This window comes from Telopea speciosissima, chromosome 7, assembly GCF_018873765.1.
Source record: "Telopea speciosissima isolate NSW1024214 ecotype Mountain lineage chromosome 7, Tspe_v1, whole genome shotgun sequence".
In the NCBI taxonomy this organism is placed as follows: Eukaryota; Viridiplantae; Streptophyta; class Magnoliopsida; order Proteales; family Proteaceae; genus Telopea; species Telopea speciosissima.
In genome coordinates this window covers 11,682,431-11,706,668 of record NC_057922.1, presented here as the reverse complement: position 1 = coordinate 11,706,668, position 24,238 = coordinate 11,682,431, and the positions used below count along the sequence as shown (strand labels likewise).

Here is a 24,238-nt window from a genome sequence, read left to right as displayed (position 1 = left end):
CGACCATTACTAGCCGGTGCCCACACTAGAACATCTGGCCTGTCTAAGATGTGAACATTACCTTGGATGATAGCCTGCCGGATGGCCTCATCATCAATGTGATCCAAGATGTCTTATCTCCAAGAGCCATCCCCCTCAACAACATCTTTCACTCGTAGATCAACATCCACCAGAAGGGCATTGTCCACTGCATCAATTAAAGGACCCGCCCCAGACCAGTTATCCAGCCAAAAAGAGACATACCTAGAGCCAACCAGCCACCGAGATCTCTCCAAGATCATTCCCCTAAACGCCAACGCATTCCTCCAAGACCTAGAAGTCACCCCATGAGGGTTAACCAGCACCACATGGAGGCCCTTGAAGAACTTGGCCTTGAAAAAACTGCTCCATAAAGAATGCTCCGTCAGAACGCGCCAGAGACCCTTAAGCCTCAAAGAGAGCCCAACCTCGTCCAGTAGCCTAACACCAAGGCCCCCTTCCTCCTGCGGCCTGCACACTTTCTGCCAGCTGACCAGTGCCTTCGTTTCCCCCATTCCGAGGTTCCCCAGAGAAAGTTAGCAAAGATGCCATACAGCCTTCGCAACACAGCTTTAGGAGGGTCCAACATGGCCAGGACATGGATAGGGACGGAAGAGAGAACATGCTTCAGCAAGGTAACCCGACCCCCCGCTGAGAGGAGCTTAACCTTCCAACCTGCCATCTTACTATTGATTTTATCAATAAGAACATCAAAGAAGCAAACCTTGAGCCTACCATAGTGAAGCGGGGCTCCTAAATAAGTGATAGGGAGTGCCTTCTGAGAAAAGCCTGTAACTGCCCCCACCATCCTAGCATGGGCAGGCGTAGCCTTGTGCCCAACCACAAAACAGCTCTTCTGTTTGTTGACCAGCTGTCCAGAGAAACCTTCATACCTAGAGAGAAACCCCATGATCTGCTTAAGAGAGCCCTTGAGACCCCTGAAGAAGATGATGGTGTCATCAGCAAAAAGATTGTGAGAGAAACCCCATGATCTGCACACTCTCTCTGGTTCTCAGTCTAGTTCCCGTGGAAATTTTGCTCGTGGTGCTGGGACTGATCGTACGGACAATGATCGACCTCCCATCAAGTGTGATTATTGTGGCCGGGAATGCCACACAAAGGACCGCTATTGGAAGCTTCATGGCCGTCCTGCAGATACCCGGGGACGTGGTTCGGGTCGTCCTTCCCGGGATAATCAGGCTGTATCTGATGACCATTTTTCTGATCCGACTGGCCCTCTTTCCAGTGATGAGATGCATCACCTCCGTACTTTGATTTACAGGCTGGACACTACTGCTTCCTCTGCCTCTTCTACAGCTGCCTCTGCCATTTCCTTGCCCGAAAATTCTGGTTCAGGTATTTCTTTTAGTGGTAGTTGCTCCTCTGTTGATTCTACCTCTTGGGTAATTGGCTCTGACGCAACTGATCACATGACAGGTTCTCCTTCTTATTTTTTGAATTATTCTCCTTTGCCTGGTAATTCCAAAGTTCGTGTTGCTGACGGTTCCCTCTCCCCTATCTCTGGAAAGGGAATTGTCCAGTGTTTGCCATCTATGCGTATTTCCTCTGTCTTGCATGTTCCCAAATTCTCTACTAATCTCTTGTCTATTAGTAGTCTTACTAGGGATTTGAAATGCAAAGTCACCTTTTTTCCTTCTCACTGTTTGTTTCAGGATTTGACACGGGTCGTACAATTGGTAGTGGTAAGGTGGTTGGTGGTCTCTATGTGCTTGCCGGCTGTTTGTCTGCAAATTCTGCTTTGGCTTCTCCTGGTTCTCCTACTGGCACCTCCGATTCTGCCCTTACTGAGTTTAATACATGGCACAGACGTCTTAGCCATCCTTCCCCTGGAGTTTTATCTACTTTATTTCTGTCTTTGATTAAGAGATGTAATCCGAATAATATTAGTTGTGATGCTTGCATCTTTGCTAAACAAACTAGAGCGGTTTATCCTGTTTCTGATAATAGAAGTTTAGTTCCTTTTAGTTTGATTCATTCGGATGTGTGGGGCCCTGCCCGGTGTGTGCCCACTTCTGGGTTTCGTTGGTTCGTTACTTTTATTGATTGCTTTAGTTGGACTACCTAGGCCTACTTGATGAATCAGAAGAGTGATGTCTTTAGTTGTTTCCAGTTATTCCATAAGATGGCTCAGACTCAATTCGATGCCCGTGTGAAGATTGTGCGCACTGATAATGGGAAGGAGTACATGGACAGCCGCTTTTGCACTTACTTTAACTCACATAGGATTATACGCCAGACCTCCTGTGTCGACACGCCGTTCCAAATTGGTGTTGCCAAACGAAAGAACAGACATCTTTTGGAGGTTGCTTGCTCCCTTATGTTCACCATAAATGTCCCTGCACGGTTTTGGGGGGATGCTGTGCTTGCTGCCTCCTATCTCATTAATCGGCTGCCATCTCGGGTCTTGGATGCTTGCTGTCCTCTAGAGGTTCTTTTGGGCAGTTCATCATTTGTTGTCCCATTGAAGGTGTTTGGGTGTGTTGTATTTGCCCGCAATCACCATCATATTGGGAAGCTTGATCCTCGAGGTCTTCGGTGTGTGTTCTTAGGGTACTTTGCCACTTAAAAAGGCTACAAATGCTACCATCCTTCCACCCGGCGCTTATTGATCACTATGGATGTTGTGTTCTGTGAGACTGAGGCTTATTTTTCACCTACTACACCTCTTCAGGGGGAGCCTTGGAATGAAGAGGTGTCTCCTCTCAATGAGCCGTTGGAAGTTGAGATTTCTACTGTGGAAGAACCATCGACAGAAATTGAGATTCAAGATGGGATCACCGGTCAGGAACAGGACCAGCCCCTAATACAAGGAGTCGTTGAGTAGCTTATTGTCCAAGGGGAGCCTAGAAAATATCCCTATTATGATGAGACGTTTGCCAGAGGAACATGGCACAAAAAGACTATCACCACTGAACCATCTCCACCTGTACTTCTGGCTCCAAGTTCTACTCAACCTCCTTCGAGTTCCTCCCTTGGTAAGCCTGCCTATGATCCGTCTTGATTTGCCTATTGCTATTAGGAAACCTAAATGGAGTTGCACTCAACATCCTATTTCTAATTTTGTGTCTTATGACTCCCTTTCCCCTTCCTTCCAAGCTTTTGTTATCTCTCTATCCTTTGTTTCCATTCCTAACTCTTGGCATGAGGCTATTACCAAACAGAAGTGGAAAGAAGCAATGAACGAGGAGATGAGTGCTCTAGAAAAAAATAAAACTTGGGAGTTGACTACTCTTCCTCCTGGGAAAAAACCGGTCGGCTGCAAATGGGTCTTCGCCATCAAACAAAAAGCAGATGGGTTTGTTGTAAGATACAAGGCCAGATTAGTTGTAAAGGGATTTACCCAAACCCATGGCATTGATTACTAGGAAACATTTGCCCCTGTTGCGAAGATCAACACAGTCAGAGTAATTATCTCCTGTGCTGTTAATTAGGGTTGGGAACTTCAACAACTTGATGTAAAAAATGCCTTCCTCCATGGTGATCTAGAAGAGGAAGTTTACATGGAGATTCCACTAGGATTTACTACTTCAAAGACTGAGGGAAAGGTATGTCATCTGAAGAAAGCGTTGCATGGGTTGAAGCAGTCTCCAAGAGCCTGGTTTGGGAGATTTCATAAAGCTATGGTGCCAAATGGCTACAAGCAGAGTAATGCTGATCACACATTATTCATTAAGAAAACAGGGCAGCATATCACAATGCTAATTGTCTATGTCGACAACATTGTGATTACTGGAAGTGATACTGAAGAAATTAAGAAGTTGAAGAAGTACTTGGGTACTGAATTTGAAGTGAAGGATCTAGGGACACTCAGATATTTCTTGGGAATCGAGATTGCCCACTCAGCTCATGGCATCTCTCTATCCCAACGAAAATATACCCTTGATCTGCTCAGTGAAACTGGAATGTTAGGGTGTAAACCTACAGACACACCTCTGGAGCCTAATACTCATTTGAAGAGCAAGGAAGGAGATCCAGTTGATAAAGGCAGCTACAAGAGACTTGTTGGCCGCTTGATATACTTATCACATACCTGGCCTGATATAGCCTTTGTTGTGAGCTTGGTTAGTCAATACATGCATGACCCTCATTCTTCTCATTTGGAAGCTGCCTGCAAGATTTTGAGATATTTGAAGTCCTCCCCTGGAAAGGGAATCTTATACTCTCCTCACGGCCATACTTAAGTTGAAGCATACACAGATGCTAACTGGGCTGGTTGCCCTGATGATAGGAGATCTACTTCAGGATACTGCACCTTTGTTGGAGGTAACTTAGTCACTTGGAGGAGCAAGAAACGGTCTGTTGTTGCTAGATCAAGTACTGAAGCTGAAATGCGAGCTATGGCACATGGAGTTTGTGAGTTGCTATGGTTACACGGCCTTCTACAGGATTTACACCTTCTAATAACTCTACTCCTGCATCTCTAATGTGACAGTAAATCTGCCATTAGTATACCACACAACCCTGTTCAACATGACCGTACCAAGCATGTGGAGGTTGATAGGCACTTCATTAAAGAGAAGCGGGAGCAAGGAGTTGTGTGTGTCCCATTTGTTCAGTCCAGTGATCAACTGGCTGATGTTCTCACTAAAAGTCTTTGTTCTAAGTCATTTTCTTCTTTAGTTAGCAAGTTGGGCATGGTTGATATATATGCACCAACTTGAGGGGGAGTGTTGTAATGTAATGGGTACAAGGGTAATTCTGTCCTAGGGGTATTATTGTCATTTGTATCCATTCTGGAATGTTCCTCATCTAGTTATAAATAAAGAGGCTTGGACACATTGTACACAAGCCACATTCAAGGAATTCCACATTAGCCTATCCACTCCCTTTTAACTTAAAAGGGCCTTGCAAATCAGATTTTAATACAGTGAAGTTTCTGGAACAGCCAAGGCTATTAGTTTTGTTGGAATATGTACTCCAGAATGGTTCAGTGGCTGCCAAGTGTAATGGAAAAAAGAAGAAATGGTAAAGAGAGAATGAGAGAATAATTGCTTGTATTAATGAGAGAAAGGCCCCTCTATTATAAATAGAGGGGAAGTTACAAATAATAGAAGCTAGGCGATGTGGGACTAAAACCCACATAGCGGACATAAGCTAATAACACTTAATAACATAAAAATAACCCCAAAAGGACCAGAATACCCCCACAGTATTCTGGTGTACATTATTCTAACACTCCCCCTCATACTGGATTATACAATTATGAAAGAAGGAAGATCCAGCGTGGACTAAAGAAAAAAACTCTACTAAAGAAAAACTCTCTCCATAACAATGCTAACACTCCCCCTCAAGTTGGTGCATACAAGGTACTAATGCCCAACTTGAATAAAACGGGAAAAATAAGTTGTAGCAGAATCCAGCTTCAGAATGAATGCAGCTCCCAAATAGACCTTCAAGAACTTGAAAAAAATAGACCTTCAAACTTGGACAGACTTGATCAGCAAAAAAGGCATCTCTCACCAATCTTTGTCCAATAATGAATCTCTGAAGTATAATCTTGAAGATAAGCAACTAGGGTAGCCGGCACATGAGTCAAGCAGCAGTAAAGAAGATTAAGCAGTGGAAAAAGCAAACTGTAGGACCTTATATGGGCAGGCAATATCCAAACATCTTCAAATTTTTAACACCAGCCTCCCTCTTACAGCAAACGTAACCCAATAACAAGGTAGATACTTATTGGCAATGGTGAAACCTCTGACCTTTTATGTTTTACTGACCTTTTATGTTTTGCACCAAGTGTCTCTGCATGTTCTGCTCTCTGCAATGGCTGCAGGTATACTGTATATAATCCCCCCCTCACGTGTAATGCACGTGGACGTAAGAGAGATTAGGTTAGAGATAGGGCAAAACATAACATTCCAAAATGGTTCAGTGGCTGCCAAGTGTAATGGAAAAAAGAAGAAATGGTAAAGAAGAGAATACCATTAACTTCCAAGGGTGTTATGGGTAATGCCAAAGGTATGTTTTGGGAGGTGGTGAAAGAAAAACAGCAGTGGGATAATGGAGTAGGACTAACTTAGGTAACATAGAAAGCTCCAACCATCTTCCATCAATTAAACAAACACTTTGAATGGAAACCCCTGCAGGGGAGAAACTCCTAACCCCAATATTCAGATCTGAAAAAGATACAAATCTGATTCGAAGTAAGGAAATGCACCAATTGTCAAGGCTTGTTTAATCTTCAAACAGGGAGGAGCAATTGTGCAAAAGATTCCATGGTAGAAACGCCCACATGCTAGACAATACTAAGAAGATATCCGGACAGCAATATATGGAAGTAGCCTCAACAAAACTGGATCAGATCTGAATCTGTAACAACGCTAGTATGCAAGCTCCAAAGTATGCCGGATATTAACCAGAAAAGCTCCACATGATTGAATAGGTTCGTAGGTGCAACAAAAAAAATCGTGGAACATTGGTGTAATCCCAAATAGGCTGATCTCCAGGGTAGCAGATTCGAGTCTTCAATAACGAAAGAAATTTGATCTCCAATAAAAGGAAACTCAGTCATAATCATAAGGCAGCAGGATTCCACATGAAGGCAGCAGTAACACATCAACCAGTCATGCTTACAGAAGCCAATCAATAACACTAGCCAGGTAGGTAGCGAAGCTCAAAAAAAATAACCAACAAAATAAGATAAATAACCAGACACATCCATAGGCAGTTGAAGCAGCCAGCCATAGAGTAATAAGTAAGGGAAATAGGTTCTAAATTGAAGAAACCAAGCCAACAGAATGAACCGTAATTTGTTTTCTAAAAAACCTGATGTAAGATGCTGAATAATGGGTTGAATACTCCTCTGATATGTATAAGACTCTCCTCAAAATATGAGCTTGATAGGAAAACCCTAACCCTAAAATCGATTGTTGTCAGCGTTTTAGAAAACCCTGAAATTGAGATCGATTTAGGGAAAGGGGGTTGTAATTGTTGATGTAGACATGTAATAGATGCTGACCAAGGCTACTAGAATGGAACCTCCAAGGTGAACAATCCATCTCCAGTAAGAGTGAGACTTGACCTTCAAAGGGAAGAGACTCCAAAAAATCGTAGAAGTAGAGCAGGGCAACACCAGCATAAAGGACCTTCTTCAAGCCTTGAACTGATGAATTTATCAGGGTTTTGGAAAACCCTGAAAAAATCAACCCAACTGCAGAACCTCATATAGGCAAGCAATAACCAAACATCCTCAATACTTTAATACCAATCTCCTCCTTACGACAAACTCACCCCAATAACAAAGTAGATTCCAGATTTTTTCACCAAGTGTTCCTGCAAGTTCTGCAATGGCTGTAGTATACTGTACATAATCCCCCCCTCACGTATAGTACACGTGGACATAACAGAGATGATGTAAGTGATAGGGCAAAAACATAATATTCCAGAATTTTCTAAAAGGTGCCAAGGGTAATGGAAAGAGAAGAAATGGCAATTTAGAGAATACCATAAACTTCCAAGGTGGTTATGGGTATATGCCAAAGGTATGGTTGGGGAGGTGGTGAAGTGAAAAGAGGCAGTGGGATAATGAACCATGGACAAAGCAACACAGTAATTTACAACTTTCTTTCAATCGATCAAACTAATTCCAAAACACCAATCTCCAATTATCAGATCTGAATCATAAAAAAACAGGTCTAATTTGTAGAAGGAGAAGGTACCATTCTACAAAAACTTGATCGATTTTCACACAAGGAAGTACTAGTGTGCAAAATTCCAAACTATAAACTCCCACATGATAAATAGAACTGACAAAGATATTTGGACAGCAATGGATGTAAGAAGCTTCAACAAGAAACTTGGATCAGATCTGAATTTGTGAACAATGCTAGGATCAAGCTTTCAGAGTGAGCCGGATATGAACTAGAAAAGCTTCACATAACTGAATAGGTTCGTAGTTGCAACCAATAACCTTGGAACACACTGTTGTAATCCCAAATAAGCTGATCTCCAGGGTAGTAGATTCGAGTCTTCAATAATGAAAGAAATTCGATCTCCAATAGTAGGATACTCAGTCTCAATAATAGGGCAGCAGTAGTCCATATAAAGGCAGCAGTAACATGTCAACCAGTCATGCTTACAGAAGCCAATCAATAAAACCAGCAATATATGTAGTAAAGCTCAATAGAACCAGCAAATATAAGATAAAGAACCCGACAGATCCATAGGTAGTTGAAGCAGCCGGCCACATAGGAACAAGTAAAAAAATAGGATGATAATTGGAGAAACCGAGCCATAAGAATGAACCTGAATTGTTGCCAAAAAGAACTGATGAATGTTGCTGAAATATGGGTTGAATACTCCTCCGATGGTTATAACACTCTCCTAAAAAAATCAGCAAGAGTGGACTGCGCTAACCCTTAGATCGATTATAGTCAGGGTTTTGTAAAAAAACCCTGAAAGTGAAAGATCGATTGTAGGGAAGGGGGCTTCAACAAAAGTGATGATGACTTGTCAAAGGTAATATCTTCTGGTAATAGATGCTGACCACAACTGCGGGAATGGATCTCCAGTTCGAATAACCAATCTCCTTGGTGATTGAGACTTGATCTTCAAGTGGGAGAAACACCAAAAATTGCAGAAAAAATAGGACAACAACTATCTTGTGTAATATAACTTCTTCAAGCCATGAATAGTTGAAGTAGAATGTCCCTCTTGATGGTAGAAACACCTCCAAAAAACTCCAACAACAACAATCAACCCTAACCCTAAAATCGATATGTGTCAGGGTTTTGTAAAACCCTGAAAAGGAGGATCGATTGGGGTTAGGGGTCTTCAAACACTTGGAAAGAGGCTAAGATTGAGGTCGAGTGGTCCTTGTAGTTGGAGTAATCATCCCTAAAAAAATCAGCAAAAACTGAAACCTGTAACTCTAATGTCGATTTCAGTCAGGGTTTTAACAGGTACCCAAAAATAGCAGGTTGAGAAGGTTTTGTTGTAAAAACAAATCCAGCCATCAGAAAGTGTCCAAACTTAGGTCGATCAAGGCTTGTAGTAGTAGGGAATCACCCCTAAAAAATCAGCCGCATCTGAAAAGGGAAACCCCAAAATCGATTGGAGTCAGGGTTTTGAAAAAAACCCTGACAAGTTGAGATCGATTTGGGTATGGAGGCTGGAAAAGTTAATAAAAGATGGAGAGAAAGAAAGAAAGGGAAGGAAGAGTGGAAGACTATGGAATAGGGTAGAAGAGTGCTGGAAAAGGCTGCATTGGGGGCTCCAAAATTGGAGGATCAGTTTTCATTAGGTGATGGAGATCTGATCTCCAAAGAAAAGGGGGACTCCAAATAGCAGATGTGGCTCCAGCAGGGTTCGAGCAGATTTTGTAATAAAAAAATAGAAAGGAAGGGGGGCAGCAACTAAGTCATCGATATTCTCAGTTTACCTCATTAGTGCTGCCCCTTTATAGGCTGAGAAGAAGAAGAACAGGAGAAGGAGAAAACCGAGAAAGGGAGAAGCAGAGAGAGATCGATGGAGGAGAAGTAGGGAGAAATAGGGTTTTTTTCTTCTCTCTAACCTAGATCAGACCAGCTCTGATACCATGTTGGTTGAATCGTGGGTCATGGAGAGGGAATGAAATAATAGAACCAAAAGTTAGTGATTTTTTCTATATCATAAACTAAGTTAGATGCTTTATTAGTTGATATGTGAGTGGCGACAGGGAAGTTTGAGAGAGTGCTTCTACCCATAAAAGTTTGAATGTGTTTAGCTTGTCAGCCCCACCTCTCTCAAAGGTCTTTGTGATTCATAATAGAGTTTTTGGTAAAGCCAACTAACCAAGGCTGTTGAATTTTATTTGTCCTCTCCCTTAACCATTATATTCTCGGAACCAGTAGATCTCCGCTATTTGGTGTTTGCTTCAGCAACACAAGCACTAAAAGTTAACAAGAAAAAGTCAAAAGACAAAAATTTGACAACTAAATTTCCATGCTGCACCACAACCAACATGAATAACACAAGAATGAGCAAACTTTCACCAAATACAGAAATTAGAGGGGAACAAACCTCAAGTAAAATTGCAAGATCAACTACTATGCTTGTGATGTATCCAAGGACCAAGCCTATGACACTCCTTGCAACAGATGATGAGCCAATATCCACATCAATCTGCATGAATGGATTTTCTTCAGTATTCTAGAAATTATGGAGCATATATCAGACTTAAGCAATGAGTAAGATGTTAGAGTTTAGGTTGTAAGGGGTATTTTTTTCACTGGCTTATTATAACTTATAAGTCACGTTAAGTTGTAATTTATCTTTTGTTCTTTTTATCTTTTACCTCCCCAGGGAGGCATATGTAATTTCAAGAAGTTGTTAATGAAGAAAATAGGTGAATGGATGCTATTCTCACTCACCCACGATTTCTCTCAACTCTTTTTCTTCCTCCTCCTTTCCCTAGCTGTTAATCCTTGTTCCTTTGCAAGAATCGATTCATTCCTAGTTTCTAACTTAATATCAGAGCTGGTTTGAGAGTCGACCAAGCTCATTTGTTCTCCACACCTCTTTGGAACCCTAGAAAAGTAGAGGGTTTCAATAAAGGCTATACAATGCAAAATATTACACATAGAAGATTCAATGAAGTTATATCTTCAAATTAAGCCCTAATGGAGAAGTTTTTTAGGACTGTCAAAGTGGATTGAAGCCCTAGCAGGTCTGCCAGAGTTACTGCCAGCCCCTGCTTTGTTCTTTAATTTCTCTCTCATCCCATCACCATTTGGAGTGGGACCAGGACTGTTAGAATCGCCCAGGGGTCCTCTTGCAAACCCCTAAGGATTCGGTTGGTGATATGGAAAAGTTGAAGAGGATAACTCATTCCTTTACAGTCTCACAAGTACCACCAGCTTCTGGTTTGCTTCCCTGTTTCATCTTTGCAGCCTTGTGATATGTTGAACAGTTGCTGTTGGCTGAAGAGTTATCTTATTTGAGTATTATTGGTTGTTATGGATTGAAGCTAAGGTGAAAGAAGTGCATTTGATGTAGCTATCTTCAATAAACTGTCGTTTGTTTACCCACTGGTGGTGTATTTGCTTACTAGTTTGCTTCTTTTCTTGGGTGGAGCATACTACTCATTTGTTTAAGATATTATAGTGGTGTGTTAAGTGTTTGCATATCATATCTGGGTCTGGATCTGAGGTCAGTGGACTTGTGGAAGCTTCAGCTAGTGGTTTGGGTGGTACTCTTCCTAGCATGACTCCATTTGATAACCCCAATACCCAAATATCTATTGTGAAGTTGGACAATACCAACTATTTGGATTGGTCTCAATCTGTGAAGTTATCTTTGAGAAGTAGGGGGAAACTGGGGTACATTACTGGTTCTATCTAGGAACCTGCGATGACTGATCCAGCATACCTGAAATGAGAGACTGAGAACTCCACCTTTATGACTAGGCTGATTTTCTCCATGAAACCTGAGAATCTGAGATAGGTAGGAGATTTATGAGAAAGGAGACTGCAAAAGAAATTTGGGACAGTGTCTCCAAGACTTTTGACCTAGTGGGTGACTCAGCAAAAGTCTATCAAATCCTCCAAAAAGTCATCACTATGAAACAGGGTAACTGAAGCATTTCAAAGTAGAACACTGTCATTGGTCTTTGGGAGGAGTATGACCATTATAGGGACCTCCATTTGTCCAACTCTAAGGATGAAGCAAAGGTGTATATGACACTTGAGAAGGAACGTGTCCTTATTTTACTTGGTGGGCTTAATCCAGAATTTGAGCCAATCCGACTGCAGATCTTGGGGTGGTCACCTCTTCCATCCTTAGATGAAGTATGTAGCTACTTACAGTCTTACAGAGTGAGGAGATGAGGAGAGTATCCATGGATACTGTACCATCCCTGAAGAGATCTGCTCTTACTTCTAGTTGACAGAGATTGGCAAGGTGGGGGGAGAGGCCAAGGGCCACCTCGTGGAGATAACAGAAAAAGATTTAAATGTGATCATTGTGGGAAGCTAGGGCACACTAAAGAAAGATGTTGGGTCCTTCATGGTCAACCCCCTGGTATGCGTGGTGGATTTATTGGTACTCGTGGTGTTAGGAGAGGGGGTGCTAGAGCTCACATTGTTATAGCCGAGACTGAGTCATTTGGACTATAGGTTGACCCTTTCTAGAGAGGATATTGCAGCACTACGTAGGATGATGTCTCGACTGGCTACTCTTTTACTACTCCTGCAGAGTCAGATTCTTCATCCTTAGCCTTGCAAGCCTCTACATCTGCATCCTCCACTATCCCTCTTGGGTTATTGACTCTGATGCCACCGATCACATGATTGGTATGTCTCAGTGTTATGATTCCTATTCTATTTGCTCTGGAAGGGATAAGGTTAGAGTTGCTGATGATTCCCTTTCCTCTATTTCTGGTAAGGGTAATGTTTGAGTCACTTCTTCTATTTCTCTTGATTATGTTCATGTCCCTAATTTTGCTACTAACCTATTATCTGTAAATCATCTAACCAAATCCTTAAATTGTTGTATCACCTTCTTTCCTTCCTATTGTCTTTTTTAGGATTTGGTGATGAAGAGGGTTATTGGCAATGGACGTGAGGAGAAATGACTCTACCTTCTTGAGCCTCGAACACCTGTTTTGCTTACTGCTCAGTTCTATGTTTGTGGCCGGGGTGACAGTAGTACTATGGATTCTGTGATGCTTTGGAATCAACGTTTAGGCCACCATCTTTTGTTGTTATGGGAAAACAATTACCCCATTTGTTTACTTCTTTTTCTTCTTCTCATGTTTTTCAGTGTGAAGTATGTATTTTTGCTAAACATTGTCGTTCATCTTATCTTTATCATGGTAATTGATCCACTGTTCCTTTCAATATTATACATTCTGATGTTTGGGGACCTGCTCCCACTACCTCTTTGTCTGGATATCGTTATTTTGTTTCTTTTGTTAATGACTATTCCTGGTCTACTTGGACTTTTTTTTGATGAAACAAAAGAGTGATATTTATGATACTTTCAAAAATTTCCATCAGTTGATTTGTACTCAATTTGATACTCGCATTCAAATAGTTCGTTCTGATAAGGGGGGAGAGTACATGTATGGAGGGCCCAACAGTTCTTTATTGAGAATGGCTGCATTCATCAAGTTGCTTGTGTTGACACCCCCAACAGAATGGGTTGGCTGAGAGGAAAAATCGCCATTTGTTGGAGGTTACTAGGAGTCTCTTCTTTGGCATGCATGTGCCTAAGACTTTTTGGTCTGATGCCCTTCTTGCTGCTCTTCCTAATCAATCGGATGCCAACACAGCTCCTTGGTTCCAAATCCCCTCTGGAAATCCTTTCACTTTAAGCTTCTGTTTTTTTCTTCCTCCTAAAGTATTTGGGTTTGTCTGCTATGTCCATGTAAATAAATCAGCTCGGACAAAGCTTGACCCCAAAACACTCAAATGCCTTTTCCTTGGCTATTCCTCCTCTACTAAAGGGTATACATGCCACCACCCTTCCTCCCGAAGGCGACTTCTCTCCAACGATGTCACATTGTTTGAGTCTATTCCTTTTGTAATACCCCAAAATTTTGAAACCCTGAAAGTGTTGATAAATAATTAATTATCTATGCCTAGGGGTTTTTTCATAATTTTACACCTCAGGGGCATTTTCATAATTTTACACATCAGGGGCAAATAAATCTGTAAATTCATAATTATTTTTCCTTATTATCATTATGTGTATAACTTAATTCTAGAGGTAACCTAGTTTTGGATGACTTATAGATAAATAACTAAATAAGGTACATAAAATTAAAGAGTACTTTAGTTCTTATATTTAAAATTAATTTGTGGATTTAGTAAATAAATGAGCATCTAGCCTAGTGGCTGAGATACTAATTTGTTAAGAGGTCCTAGGTTCAAGTCTTATAAGCATTAACAGGGAGGAGTATTTTAATTATATTCTTTTGTTATTGGATCTAAGTCAATGGTGGGTCCCACCCTATCAAATAAAACGTGGAAAGGGGGGAGAATTTTGAATCGGAATGATGTTGGGATTTTTAGTCAACAATTAGAGATTGAATAGGAGATTAACAAAAAAAAAAAGAAAAAAAAGAAAAAGGGGTAGAATAGTATAAAGAGAGAGAGAGAGAGAGATACAAAAGGGGAGAATCCAATTGTTGTTCTTGAACTGGGGGGTTGACTTTTTATCCTTTTGGAATTTGATTTTCTAACTATTTTTATTGGATTCAAATGGAGGGGGGGGGGATATTTGCTTATTTATGAATAATATATTAAGTAAACTTAAATGATATTTTGCATAAATAAGGGATAATTCTGGATAGGTGAATTTATATAGGTGGTTCAACCAGGTTCAGGTCGAAACTTGCGAAATTACTGAAATATGGCCGAAACATGTCGAAACCTGGTCGAAACCAGGTACAAAGTGGTATCGCATTAAGGTTTCGTCTATGTTTCTTGCGAAACCGAGATTTCGTCTATGTTAGTAATGATTGTAGATGCTTTTACTTATTCCTAAATTTCACTGCCTTTCATCTCACTTTATTTCCAACCAGACAGAGCCTAAAGGAACTTTACGGTCTCTAGTCATAGAGGATCATTTCTATTTTTATTATTCACTAGCAGATATCCACATGAAATTCATGATAGTGCTGCCTTGGATGAAATCTGCCTTGAGCTGTCACATCAATTAGAATACATTTCGTTTTCATTCTAAGCAGTGTAACTACTCAGGACATGAATTCATAAAGCTTATTCATGTGCACTACAATACAAACTTTGAATCAAACATCCAAGGGCAGATAAGGACAAAGAAGATTATGACTTTTATCATGTTCAGTGATGATCCGGAGGTGGGTGAGAAACCAGGGAGCAAGTGATGAGTGAGTTACAGAATATCTAGTGATGGACTGCCATAGGAACTAGGTTTCACATTTTAAAAAATACTTTCATAAACAATTAGGCTTTCAAAAGATAAACAAAATAATTCTTCAAAAATAGCGTGATTCAATATATAGTCTTTAGGCAATTAACCTAGTTGATTTGGGTTATGCATATGTGACTAAGGTAAATCTACTTAAAATGGGGTCCGATAGAACTGTAGATGGTCAATTCCATAGCTCCAACCTAAATTTGGGATAGGTAGGCTTTGAACAAAAAACTGTTCAAGAAAACTTTGACCTGATTTGGACTTCTACCACATGACTTAGGAAACTCAAGAAAATTTTCTAATTCCTAAACCATCAATAACATTCAAACTACTAAACAATGACTCAAGAATAAAAATCAAACAACTTGAGCACCATGAGAGGATGTAGGACTATCATATAAACAAAATATAAAATATGCACAATGACTAAAAGTGAACACCTAACCAGGAGGTACTGAACTAGATGATGCTGGAAGTAAATTGAGTAGATAGTTACCTCCAGAAAATTATCTTGTCTGAGGTACTTGCATTTAACTGCTTTCCCCAACAGGCAAGCTTTTGTCCCAACAGCACGCTTGACCATCCAATATCCCTGCATGACCCGTTAAAATGCAGTAGAAAAATGGATATAAAACATAAGAATGCAACTCAATCTTCCCGGCTCTTGATCTATAAGATGGTTAAAGTACTACATACCTCTACAATACTTGGAATAAGTTTAAATCTTGCATTCCGGAATATGTCAGTCCCATCCACAAATCTACCCAGTAAAGATTCTTTCCTTATGGGCCGGTCAGCACCATAGTAGAAAACCAAACTGTAGTTTGGTTTTGCTGGAACCTAAAATAATACAACCAACATATAATTTCCTGTCTGAATAGCCAAGCTCACATTAATAGTACGAAAACAGCATGCCTTAGGATAGACAGTGTGATGGCTATGGGCCTGTTAGCACCATGGTAGAGATACATACATAATACAACCAACAAATAATTTCCATCTGAATAGCTACACTGATACTTGTAGATTATAACACGAGGGCAGTCTTAGAGAGTAAGAGTGGGATGGTGGAAAGGATCAGATAAGGCAGCATAGGTTAGTTAGGCAAAGCAAAATAAATTGGGAATGGAAAAGCACAGGAAAATTAAAATAAAAAATCCTTCTCTAAAATGTGATTCACCTTTGCATCCCTCGTTGAATTACAATAAAAACTACGATTTTGATTATTAACCCTAGCAGATAAATTATAAAGGTGATTTTTGTTAAATAAATATTTAGGAAATAAAGAGGAAAGTTGGTCATTCCATACAGAACAATCTCTACATACTCTCTACCTTTGTTGGAAAACTTGGAATTCAAACACTACTGGGAAGAGATTGAGAAAGAGAGCGGAAGGAGGGAAAGCATTGGATGAAGCCGTCAGGGATTACTTCTTGCATCATAAACTTATATATGTAACAACGTAAACCCTTTTACCTATTTATTTATACTAGCTACGTTAAAGGGCATAGTTTTTTTTTTGGGTGAAAAGAAATTTCATTACCAAAAGAGAAGATAAGAAATAACGTTAAGGTAAAGGGCATAATTAAAACAACCTAACTCAGGTAGATGATATAACTACTCCATCTGATCCTAGTCTAGCTTCTAGGGCACAGAGAATGATAAGAAATTGACGTTTACCCCTTCCAACGCCTTTTCTTCTTCTCCTCTAGGTGTGGCAAGTGTGTCCATGGTTAGTTATTACTTGTTGGAGCCGAGTTTTCTAGTTGTCTGGTATTTTCTATAATAAAATAAAAAATTATGAAGAGGCATGGACTTTACCAACTTAGCAAGCAAATAAGTAGCATAGCACGTGCTATTACAAAAAGGTCTAGGTCATGTTTGATACTTAACACTTTGGTTTTGACTTTTGATAGGTATAGGTAGGTTAGGGGAGGGGGAGTGAAGGCAGGATTCGATCCTAGGCCCAGTAACATCTTCCATGATAATACTTAATTGCCCTCTAAATCATTGTTCATTGCAAGAATTATTTTATTCAATTAACATACATGGCAATATGCTAGGAACTGCAAAGGATAGTCAGGATCAGGGCTTCTATTGGAAGTTAATGGATCAGTAAACGTTCATCTAGATTTCCATTTAAACACAGGTCTCTTTTGCTTCAGAACCATAAAGTACAGTATAAGATAATTTAATCGTTCAAATGAGTTCATTGTATGCCACTTGCAAAGTTCGATATTAATTTCATGAAGGAACTACTACATAGCGGAATGATATAAGAACAAGACATATAGTACGAACTTGGGATTTTAGAGGATGACAACAATCTTCGTTTGACAGTTTATAGTATTGGTGATTGGCATATACCCCTAGGATAGAGGAGTCTCATTCATTATGATAAAAAGCAAAAAAGAAGACCAAAAGACACATACCTGTAAATTAATGACCAATATGAATGGCAATTCTTTCCCAGCTTTTGACTGAAAATGAGAAGAGAAGTTCAGTCCTGGATTTTTTATCTTCAGAATAATATTTAATGAACTAAGAAGCTTGTAAATTTAAATAGAAAATTATAAGTTCAAATCCAATTTAAATATCATTCAACTGACATGTCTCTCAAGACTCACAACTTGGGCAAGGCAAAGCCAATACAATTTAATGACATCAACTCTACACTTAAGTGCATCTCTATCAGAAAAAAGGTACCAGCTAAGCAGTAGACAGCTCCAGGTAGTTAGAGAGAGAAAGTTATCACATATTAGAGTCAAATGCATTACAAAAATGAACAACAAGACTAGGGTTAACGGACTAACAGTGATCACTTTAAGTGAGAGATTCACTCATGCCTTCTGACTTCTGCAGTTCATCTATTCAATCAAATATTCTTGAATTTCATGTAAAATGGAAGTAGTCTATTGACCAATCAGCGATTGCTATGCGAAGAGTGGCCTTCACCTAGGTTTGATGAGGACAGTGGTGGCTTTGCAGGTCAGTCAGTGCATTATTGCCAAAAAATGATAAGGAATGTGAATGAATAAAAATAGATAAGAAGAAGAAATCTCTATCGGAGACCCACAACATGTCTTAAATCATGGCACCTAGAAGGCCACTAAAGAGATTTGAATGGAGAACCGAACCAGCAACAAATCTCCAAGAACTTACATGGGTCTTTCTTTTTAGCTTAAAAAAATAAATAAATGACCTTATATCGCTGTTCTCATGTTTCAAAGCCCTGAACATGCTACTTCAACTCAATGACTTCTACAAACCAAGTAAACAAAATAAATTTTAGACACTTAACACTAAAGGAAACCAACTTTGCCCCATATTTGGTCCTTCCTGTAGAATTTCAACTGCTGATCCTCATCCCTTAACATACATGGACAAGTTTGTAATTGAAATTGGGGCAAGTATATGGAGAATGCAGAGTAACATGTTGCTTTACCTGAACAAGGCATTTGGGATGCAGTGCAACCTTGTCAATGCAGTTGTCAGCCTTGAACCAGTCAACTGCTAAGAGCTTCAATAGAGGATCGCCTCCCGTTACCTAAGGGTAAAGAAAGTGATAGATTTACTCAGCTGACAGCCAACAAAATCCAATTAGAAAATTTTCTACATCAGCCAAAGAAAATATGGTCTCAGTGTTGTCATAGACATGAGAAATTTTAATATTGGGTATAATGCTGAAATATCCTCCAAAATAAAAATAAAAATAAAAATAAAAATAATAATAAGTGAGAAGATGATGTAAATGGGCTGTCTAAAACCAGCTGCAGGTGTAGAGATTCCCTACACCAGCATTAAATCGTTGGCTGAAGTTAGGGTTTAATTAGATTTTTATTTGGTATTTTAATTAGTCTATTATTGAGTTGTAATTCTAATTAGCATTTCTAGTGCAAGTTTGAATCCTAGTTAGAAGTCCTTGTTCTGTTTTGAGTCGTAGTTTGAGTCTGTTTTCCTTTTCAGCCGTAAGGCTATAAATATGTAAGAGCTCCAATTGAGCTCCCACGATTTTATGAATAAAGATTTTGCTTTCAAGCAACAACACTGTCCTGAGATAGGCTGTGAGGGTGAGATACCCAGGCTGAGAGAGCCTCCCCTTACCCCTCTCCATCGATCTCCATTCAAGCATCATTCAAGTTTCAATTCTGCCCTAGCCGATCTCTTGAAGATTCAAATTCAGTTGCTGGAATTTCTCTGCAAGGTTCAAGAATAATTTCACACAAGAAGTGCATCACCCCAACCCCAAAACCCTTCTTCTAATCCTCTAAACCAAACCCTAGCATTTCCCCCATCTCGGAACATCCTCCTCATACCCTAAATTCTGCCCAGATCAAACCAACCATCAGAAATAGCCCAAACTTGGACCAAATCTCCCTCTCACCCTTAGGGAAACTTGATCCAAGCCCCTGTCCTAAACTCCTATCCTAATCCCTAGATTCCCTCTCCTTCCACTTTCCCAAAACCTAGAAACCCTAAACCTAATCCATTGTTCATTCAAGTTTACACACCCAATCTCAACAAAACATCTCAAGACCTTCACTAGAAGACTCCTCCACATCAACTTACCCTAACCCTACCATTAAACCCTAGGTCCCATCAAACCCTAATTTCACAAATCCATAATTAAAGCTGTCTCCTTGAAACTCATATCAAGGAGTCTAATGCCCAAAAAAATTTAAACTCAATAGTCCCTGGGTGGTCCCTCTTATCAAATTACTCCTCTCATCCCAGTGGTCGTTATGGGTTATTTGGAACCCCTCCAAAATCTCCATTTCCCTCATTTCTTCCTCATCTCAGTTTCTTCACCTTAAGTTCTCTGATAACTTGGGCTCTTCAAATTTCCTGTTCACAGCTATTTATGCTTCAAATAGTGCAGTTGAAAGGTCTTCCCTTTGGAATGACCTCCGTTCTATTGCTGGCCAGATTGATTTCCTGCCTTGGGGACTTGGTGACAATTTCAATGTTGTTTGTTGTAGTCATGAAAAGCAAGGAGGTGATACCTTGGATTTGGATGCTGTGGATGCTTTCAATCTTTGTATTGAGGATATTGGTGTCAATAATATTAGATGGTCAGGCCCTACTTTTTCTTGGAACAATAAGAGAGCTGGTATATCTCGCATTGCTTGCAAGCTGGACAGAGTTTTGGGAAATGAATCGTGGCTCTCCTCTTTCCCTTCTTCTCATGCTACTTTTGACTTCCCAGGTATCTCTGATCACAGTCCTATCTCCTTAGTCATTCAGCCCTGTTTATCCTTTGGCCCCAAACCTTTCAAATACTTTGATATGTGGTCTACTCATCCTTCCTTCTTAGCTACTGTAAAGGAGGCTTGGGATAAACCTGTCCAAGCATTTTCCTCTCCATTAATTGCCCTTAAGAAAGCTCAAGAATGTTAAGTTTGCTCTTAAAGACTGGAACAGCACTTCTTTTGGGACTATTTCGCAGCAGATCACTGACTGTAAAGATAAGGTCAATGATATTCAAACTCAGCTTCACTCTGATTTCTTAAATGTGTCCCTGGTAGAGGAGGAAAAAGAGATCTCCCTTGAGCTTCAATCTTTGCTCTCTCAGGAGGAAAGCTTCCTTAGGCAAAAGTCTCGGATAAAATGGCTGGAGCTTGGGGATTCAAACTCAGCTTACTTCCATCGTTCCTTAAAATCTAGGAATAACACCAACTCCATTTTGCATCTTACAGATTCAGCAGGTACTACTCTTCATTGGGTTAATGGTATAAAGGATTTGGCTGTTGGGTACTTCAAGGATCTTTTTAGTGGATCCACGGGGGATTCAGGCTCCTTTCCTGAAAAGCTGCTGAATAAATTTATCCCCAATGAGCTTCATGCCTCTATCAGTTCCATCCCATCTGAAGATGAAATTATTGCAGCTATCCGATCTCTCAAAGCTAACAGAGCTCCTGGCCCTGATGGTTTTAGTTTGGGGTTTTTCCTTGCCTCTTGGGACATCATCAAGGAAGATCTCATAAAGGCTATCAAGAGCTTCTTCTTCAGCCCCAGTCAGATCAAAGGTGTAAATCACACGTTCCTCTGCCTCATCCCCAAGAAGGAAGGTGCTTCCAGTATGACAGATTTCCGGCCAATAGCCCTTCGCAACCTGTTGTACAAATTGATCGCCAAGATTCTTACCATTAGGCTCAAGGCAGTTGTGGACATCCTTGTCAGTGATAATCAATCAGCGTTCATCCCTGGAAGAAGCATTTATGATAATATCCTTTTGTGCAATGAGATTTTTAGAGGATTTGACACAAAATCTCACCCTTTGGCAGCTCTCATGAAAATTGACATTCACAAAGCCTTTGACTCGTTGAGATGGGACTCTACTAAAATGGTTTTTGAGAAGATGGGTTTCCCTCTTGTGTGTACTTATTGGATCCTCCAATGTATCTCTACCCCCAACTTCTCAGTGCTTGCCAATGGCAGTCCCGCAGGTTAATTTCCCTCTTCTTTGGGTATTCGGCAAGGCTGCTCCCTCTCCCCTTATATTTTTACTTTGGTCATGGAAGATCGCTCCAGGCTCATCCAGTCTAGTACCGATCAGCAGCTCATTACTCCGCTGCCCAAATGCAAAGCTCTCAAGCTCTCTCATCTTGCATTCACGGACGACCTCATGATTTGCTCCAAAGCCTCTATTAACTCAGTGGAGAATATTATGAATTGCCTGCATCATTTTGAAGTTCTCTCGGGCCTCCGCATCAACCCTACAAAGTCTTTGTTTTTTCTTGCAGGGGTCTCTGAGTTTGAAAAAGCTTCTCTTATTGACAAATCTGGATTTTCTTTGGGTCTTTTGCCTGTTGAGTATTTGGGGCTGCCTCTTATCCTGCCAGACATACTACTCATCACTGTTCTCCTATGCTGGACCTAATCAGGAAAAAGCTCCAACTTTGGAAAGGCAAGCTTCTATCTTATGCGGGTCACCTGGTTCTTGTCAAATCAGTTTTACAAGCTTCCCATATCTTCTGGTCTGGTATTTTTGGGTTGCCATCTTCAACTATTAAGTCTTTGGAAGCTCTCATGGCCTCTTTCCTCTGGAAAGGTATAGCTCTTCAAGATTTCTCCATCCTACAAGTTCGGCTTCTATCTGCCTTCCAAAAGATGAGGGTGGTCTGGGCCTACGTCGAATCAAAGATGTTAACTCTGCCAGTATCCTCAAGCTCATCTGGAAGATTGTCGCTAAGCTGCGTAGCATCTAGGTTGATTGGATCTACTCGAGGCCTCTCCGCAATGATTCAATCTGGTTCGTCTTTGTTCCTTCTGATGCCTCCTGGGTTTGGCGTAAAATCCTTGCCCTGCGGCCGATTGCTCTTGCCGCCATCAATTCTCAGATTGGAAATGGTACCTCTACCTCTCTCTGGCTGGATCACTGACATCCAATGGGAATTTTGCACCACATTGTCCCCTCTAGAGTTATCTATAGTTGTGGCTTGAACAAGAACTCCATGGTAGCTGACATCATTTCTGAAAATGATTGGGATCCTCCCCACTCTCCTCATCCAGTTCTCAACTCAGTGTGGGATGTTTTGCCTTCCGTTCCTAGCAGACCCTCTGGGAGGGATGATTGTGTTTTCTGGATTCCTGCATCTTCATGTCTCTTCAGCTCCAAATCTGCCTGGAATCTTGTCAGGGTCAAAGGTCCTCTGGTTCCTTGGAGGAAGCTTCTTTGGTTCAAATATCATATCCCTAGGCATTGTTTTACAGACTGGAGAGCTCTATCTAACTGCCTTCCAACGTAGTCCTTTCTTCCCCATCGGCAGATCTAGGTCTCCCCTCAATGCTGCCTTTGTTGGAATGCTGTGGAGGACAGAGATCATCTCTTTTTTGATTGTCCTCTCCCCTACTCTATTTGGCAAGGTATTCACAATAAATGCTGGCCCCGTCGAAGGAGAATTCTTTCTTTTGATCGACAATGGATTTGGGTCGATATGACTTTTGGGGTTCTTCTATTTGCAACTCTGTGGGCAAGCTTGCTTTTTGTGCTGTCATCAATCACATTTGAATGGAGCGTAACATCAGGAAATTGACCTCCAACTCTAGGTCTCTTGGACAGATTTGGGATGCCATTTCTTTTGATATTAGATCTGTTGGTTGAATCGTGGGTTAGAGAGAGGGAATAAAATAATGGAATGGCTTGTATTAATGATAGAAAGGCCCCTCTATTTATAATAGAGGGGAAATCACAAATTAACTAAGCTAGGCGATGTGGGACTAAACCCACAAAACCAACATAAGCTTAATACATTAAATAACATAAAAAATACCCCAAAAGGTCCAGAATAGCCCCACGGTATTCTGGTGTACATTATTCTAACACTCCCCCTCAAGCTGGATTATACAAATACTAAAGAAAGAAGATCCAGCTTGGACTAAAGAAAAAAACTCTCTCCATAACAATGCTAACACTCCCCCTCAAGTTGGCGCATACAAGGTACTAATGCCCAACTTGAATAAAATGGGAAAAAATAAGTTGTAGCAGAATCCAGCTCCAAAATGAATGCAGCTCCCAAATAGACCTTCAAGAACATGAAAAAAATAGACCTTCAAACTTGGACAGACTTGATCAGCAAAAAGGCATCTCTCACCAATCTTTGTCCAGTAATGAATCTCTGAATTACAATCTTGAAGATAAGTAACTAGGGTAGTCGGCAAATGAGTCAAGCAACAGTAAAGATCAAGCAGCAGAAAAAAACAACCAAACTGTAGGATCTCATATGGGCAGGCAATAACCAAACATCTTCAAAACTTTATGGCCAACCTCCCCCTTATGACAAACTTTAACCCAATAACAAAGTAGATACCCATTGGCAATGGTGAAACCTCTGACCTTCTATGTTTTGCACCAAGTGTCCCTGCATGTTCTGTTCTCTGCAATGGCTGCAGGTATACTGTATATAATCCCCCCCTCACATGTAGTGCACGTGGACATAAGAGAGATGATTTTAGGGCAAAACATAATATTCCAGAATTTTTCAATGGCTGCCAAGGGTAATGTAAAAAGAAGAAATGGTAAAGAAGAGAATACCATTAACTTCCAAGGTGGGTATGGGGAATGCCAAAGGTATGTTTTGGGAGGTGGTGAAGGAAAAACAGTAGTGGGATAATGAAGTACGGAGCCAATAATGCAACATATAAATTTCCAACCATCTTTAACTGATCAAACAAACACTTTTGATGGAAACTCATGCAGGGGAGAAACTCCTAACTCCAATATTCAGATCGGATAAGGATACAAATTTGATTTGATGAAAGGAAAGGCTCCATTTTTCAAGGCTTGATCAATCTTCAAACAAGGAGGAACAATTGCGCAAAA

At 40.5% G+C, this 24,238-nt stretch overlaps 1 protein-coding gene across 2 annotated transcripts in view; it reads right to left on the bottom strand.

Moving 5' to 3' along the window:
* The window catches only part of LOC122669287 (protein ENHANCED DISEASE RESISTANCE 2-like), a 159,283-nt gene that overhangs the window by 18,844 nt on the left and 116,201 nt on the right, over positions 1-24,238 (bottom strand). For both annotated transcript variants that reach the window (XM_043866030.1, XM_043866031.1), the window contains exons 17-21: positions 18,362-18,463; positions 17,349-17,396; positions 15,613-15,756; positions 15,413-15,508; positions 10,039-10,140 (exon numbers count right to left, since the gene is read on the bottom strand). In XM_043866030.1, the coding sequence (XP_043721965.1) occupies positions 10,039-10,140; positions 15,413-15,508; positions 15,613-15,756; positions 17,349-17,396; positions 18,362-18,463 (492 nt within the window). The remainder of the gene's footprint in view (positions 1-10,038; positions 10,141-15,412; positions 15,509-15,612; positions 15,757-17,348; positions 17,397-18,361; positions 18,464-24,238) is intronic.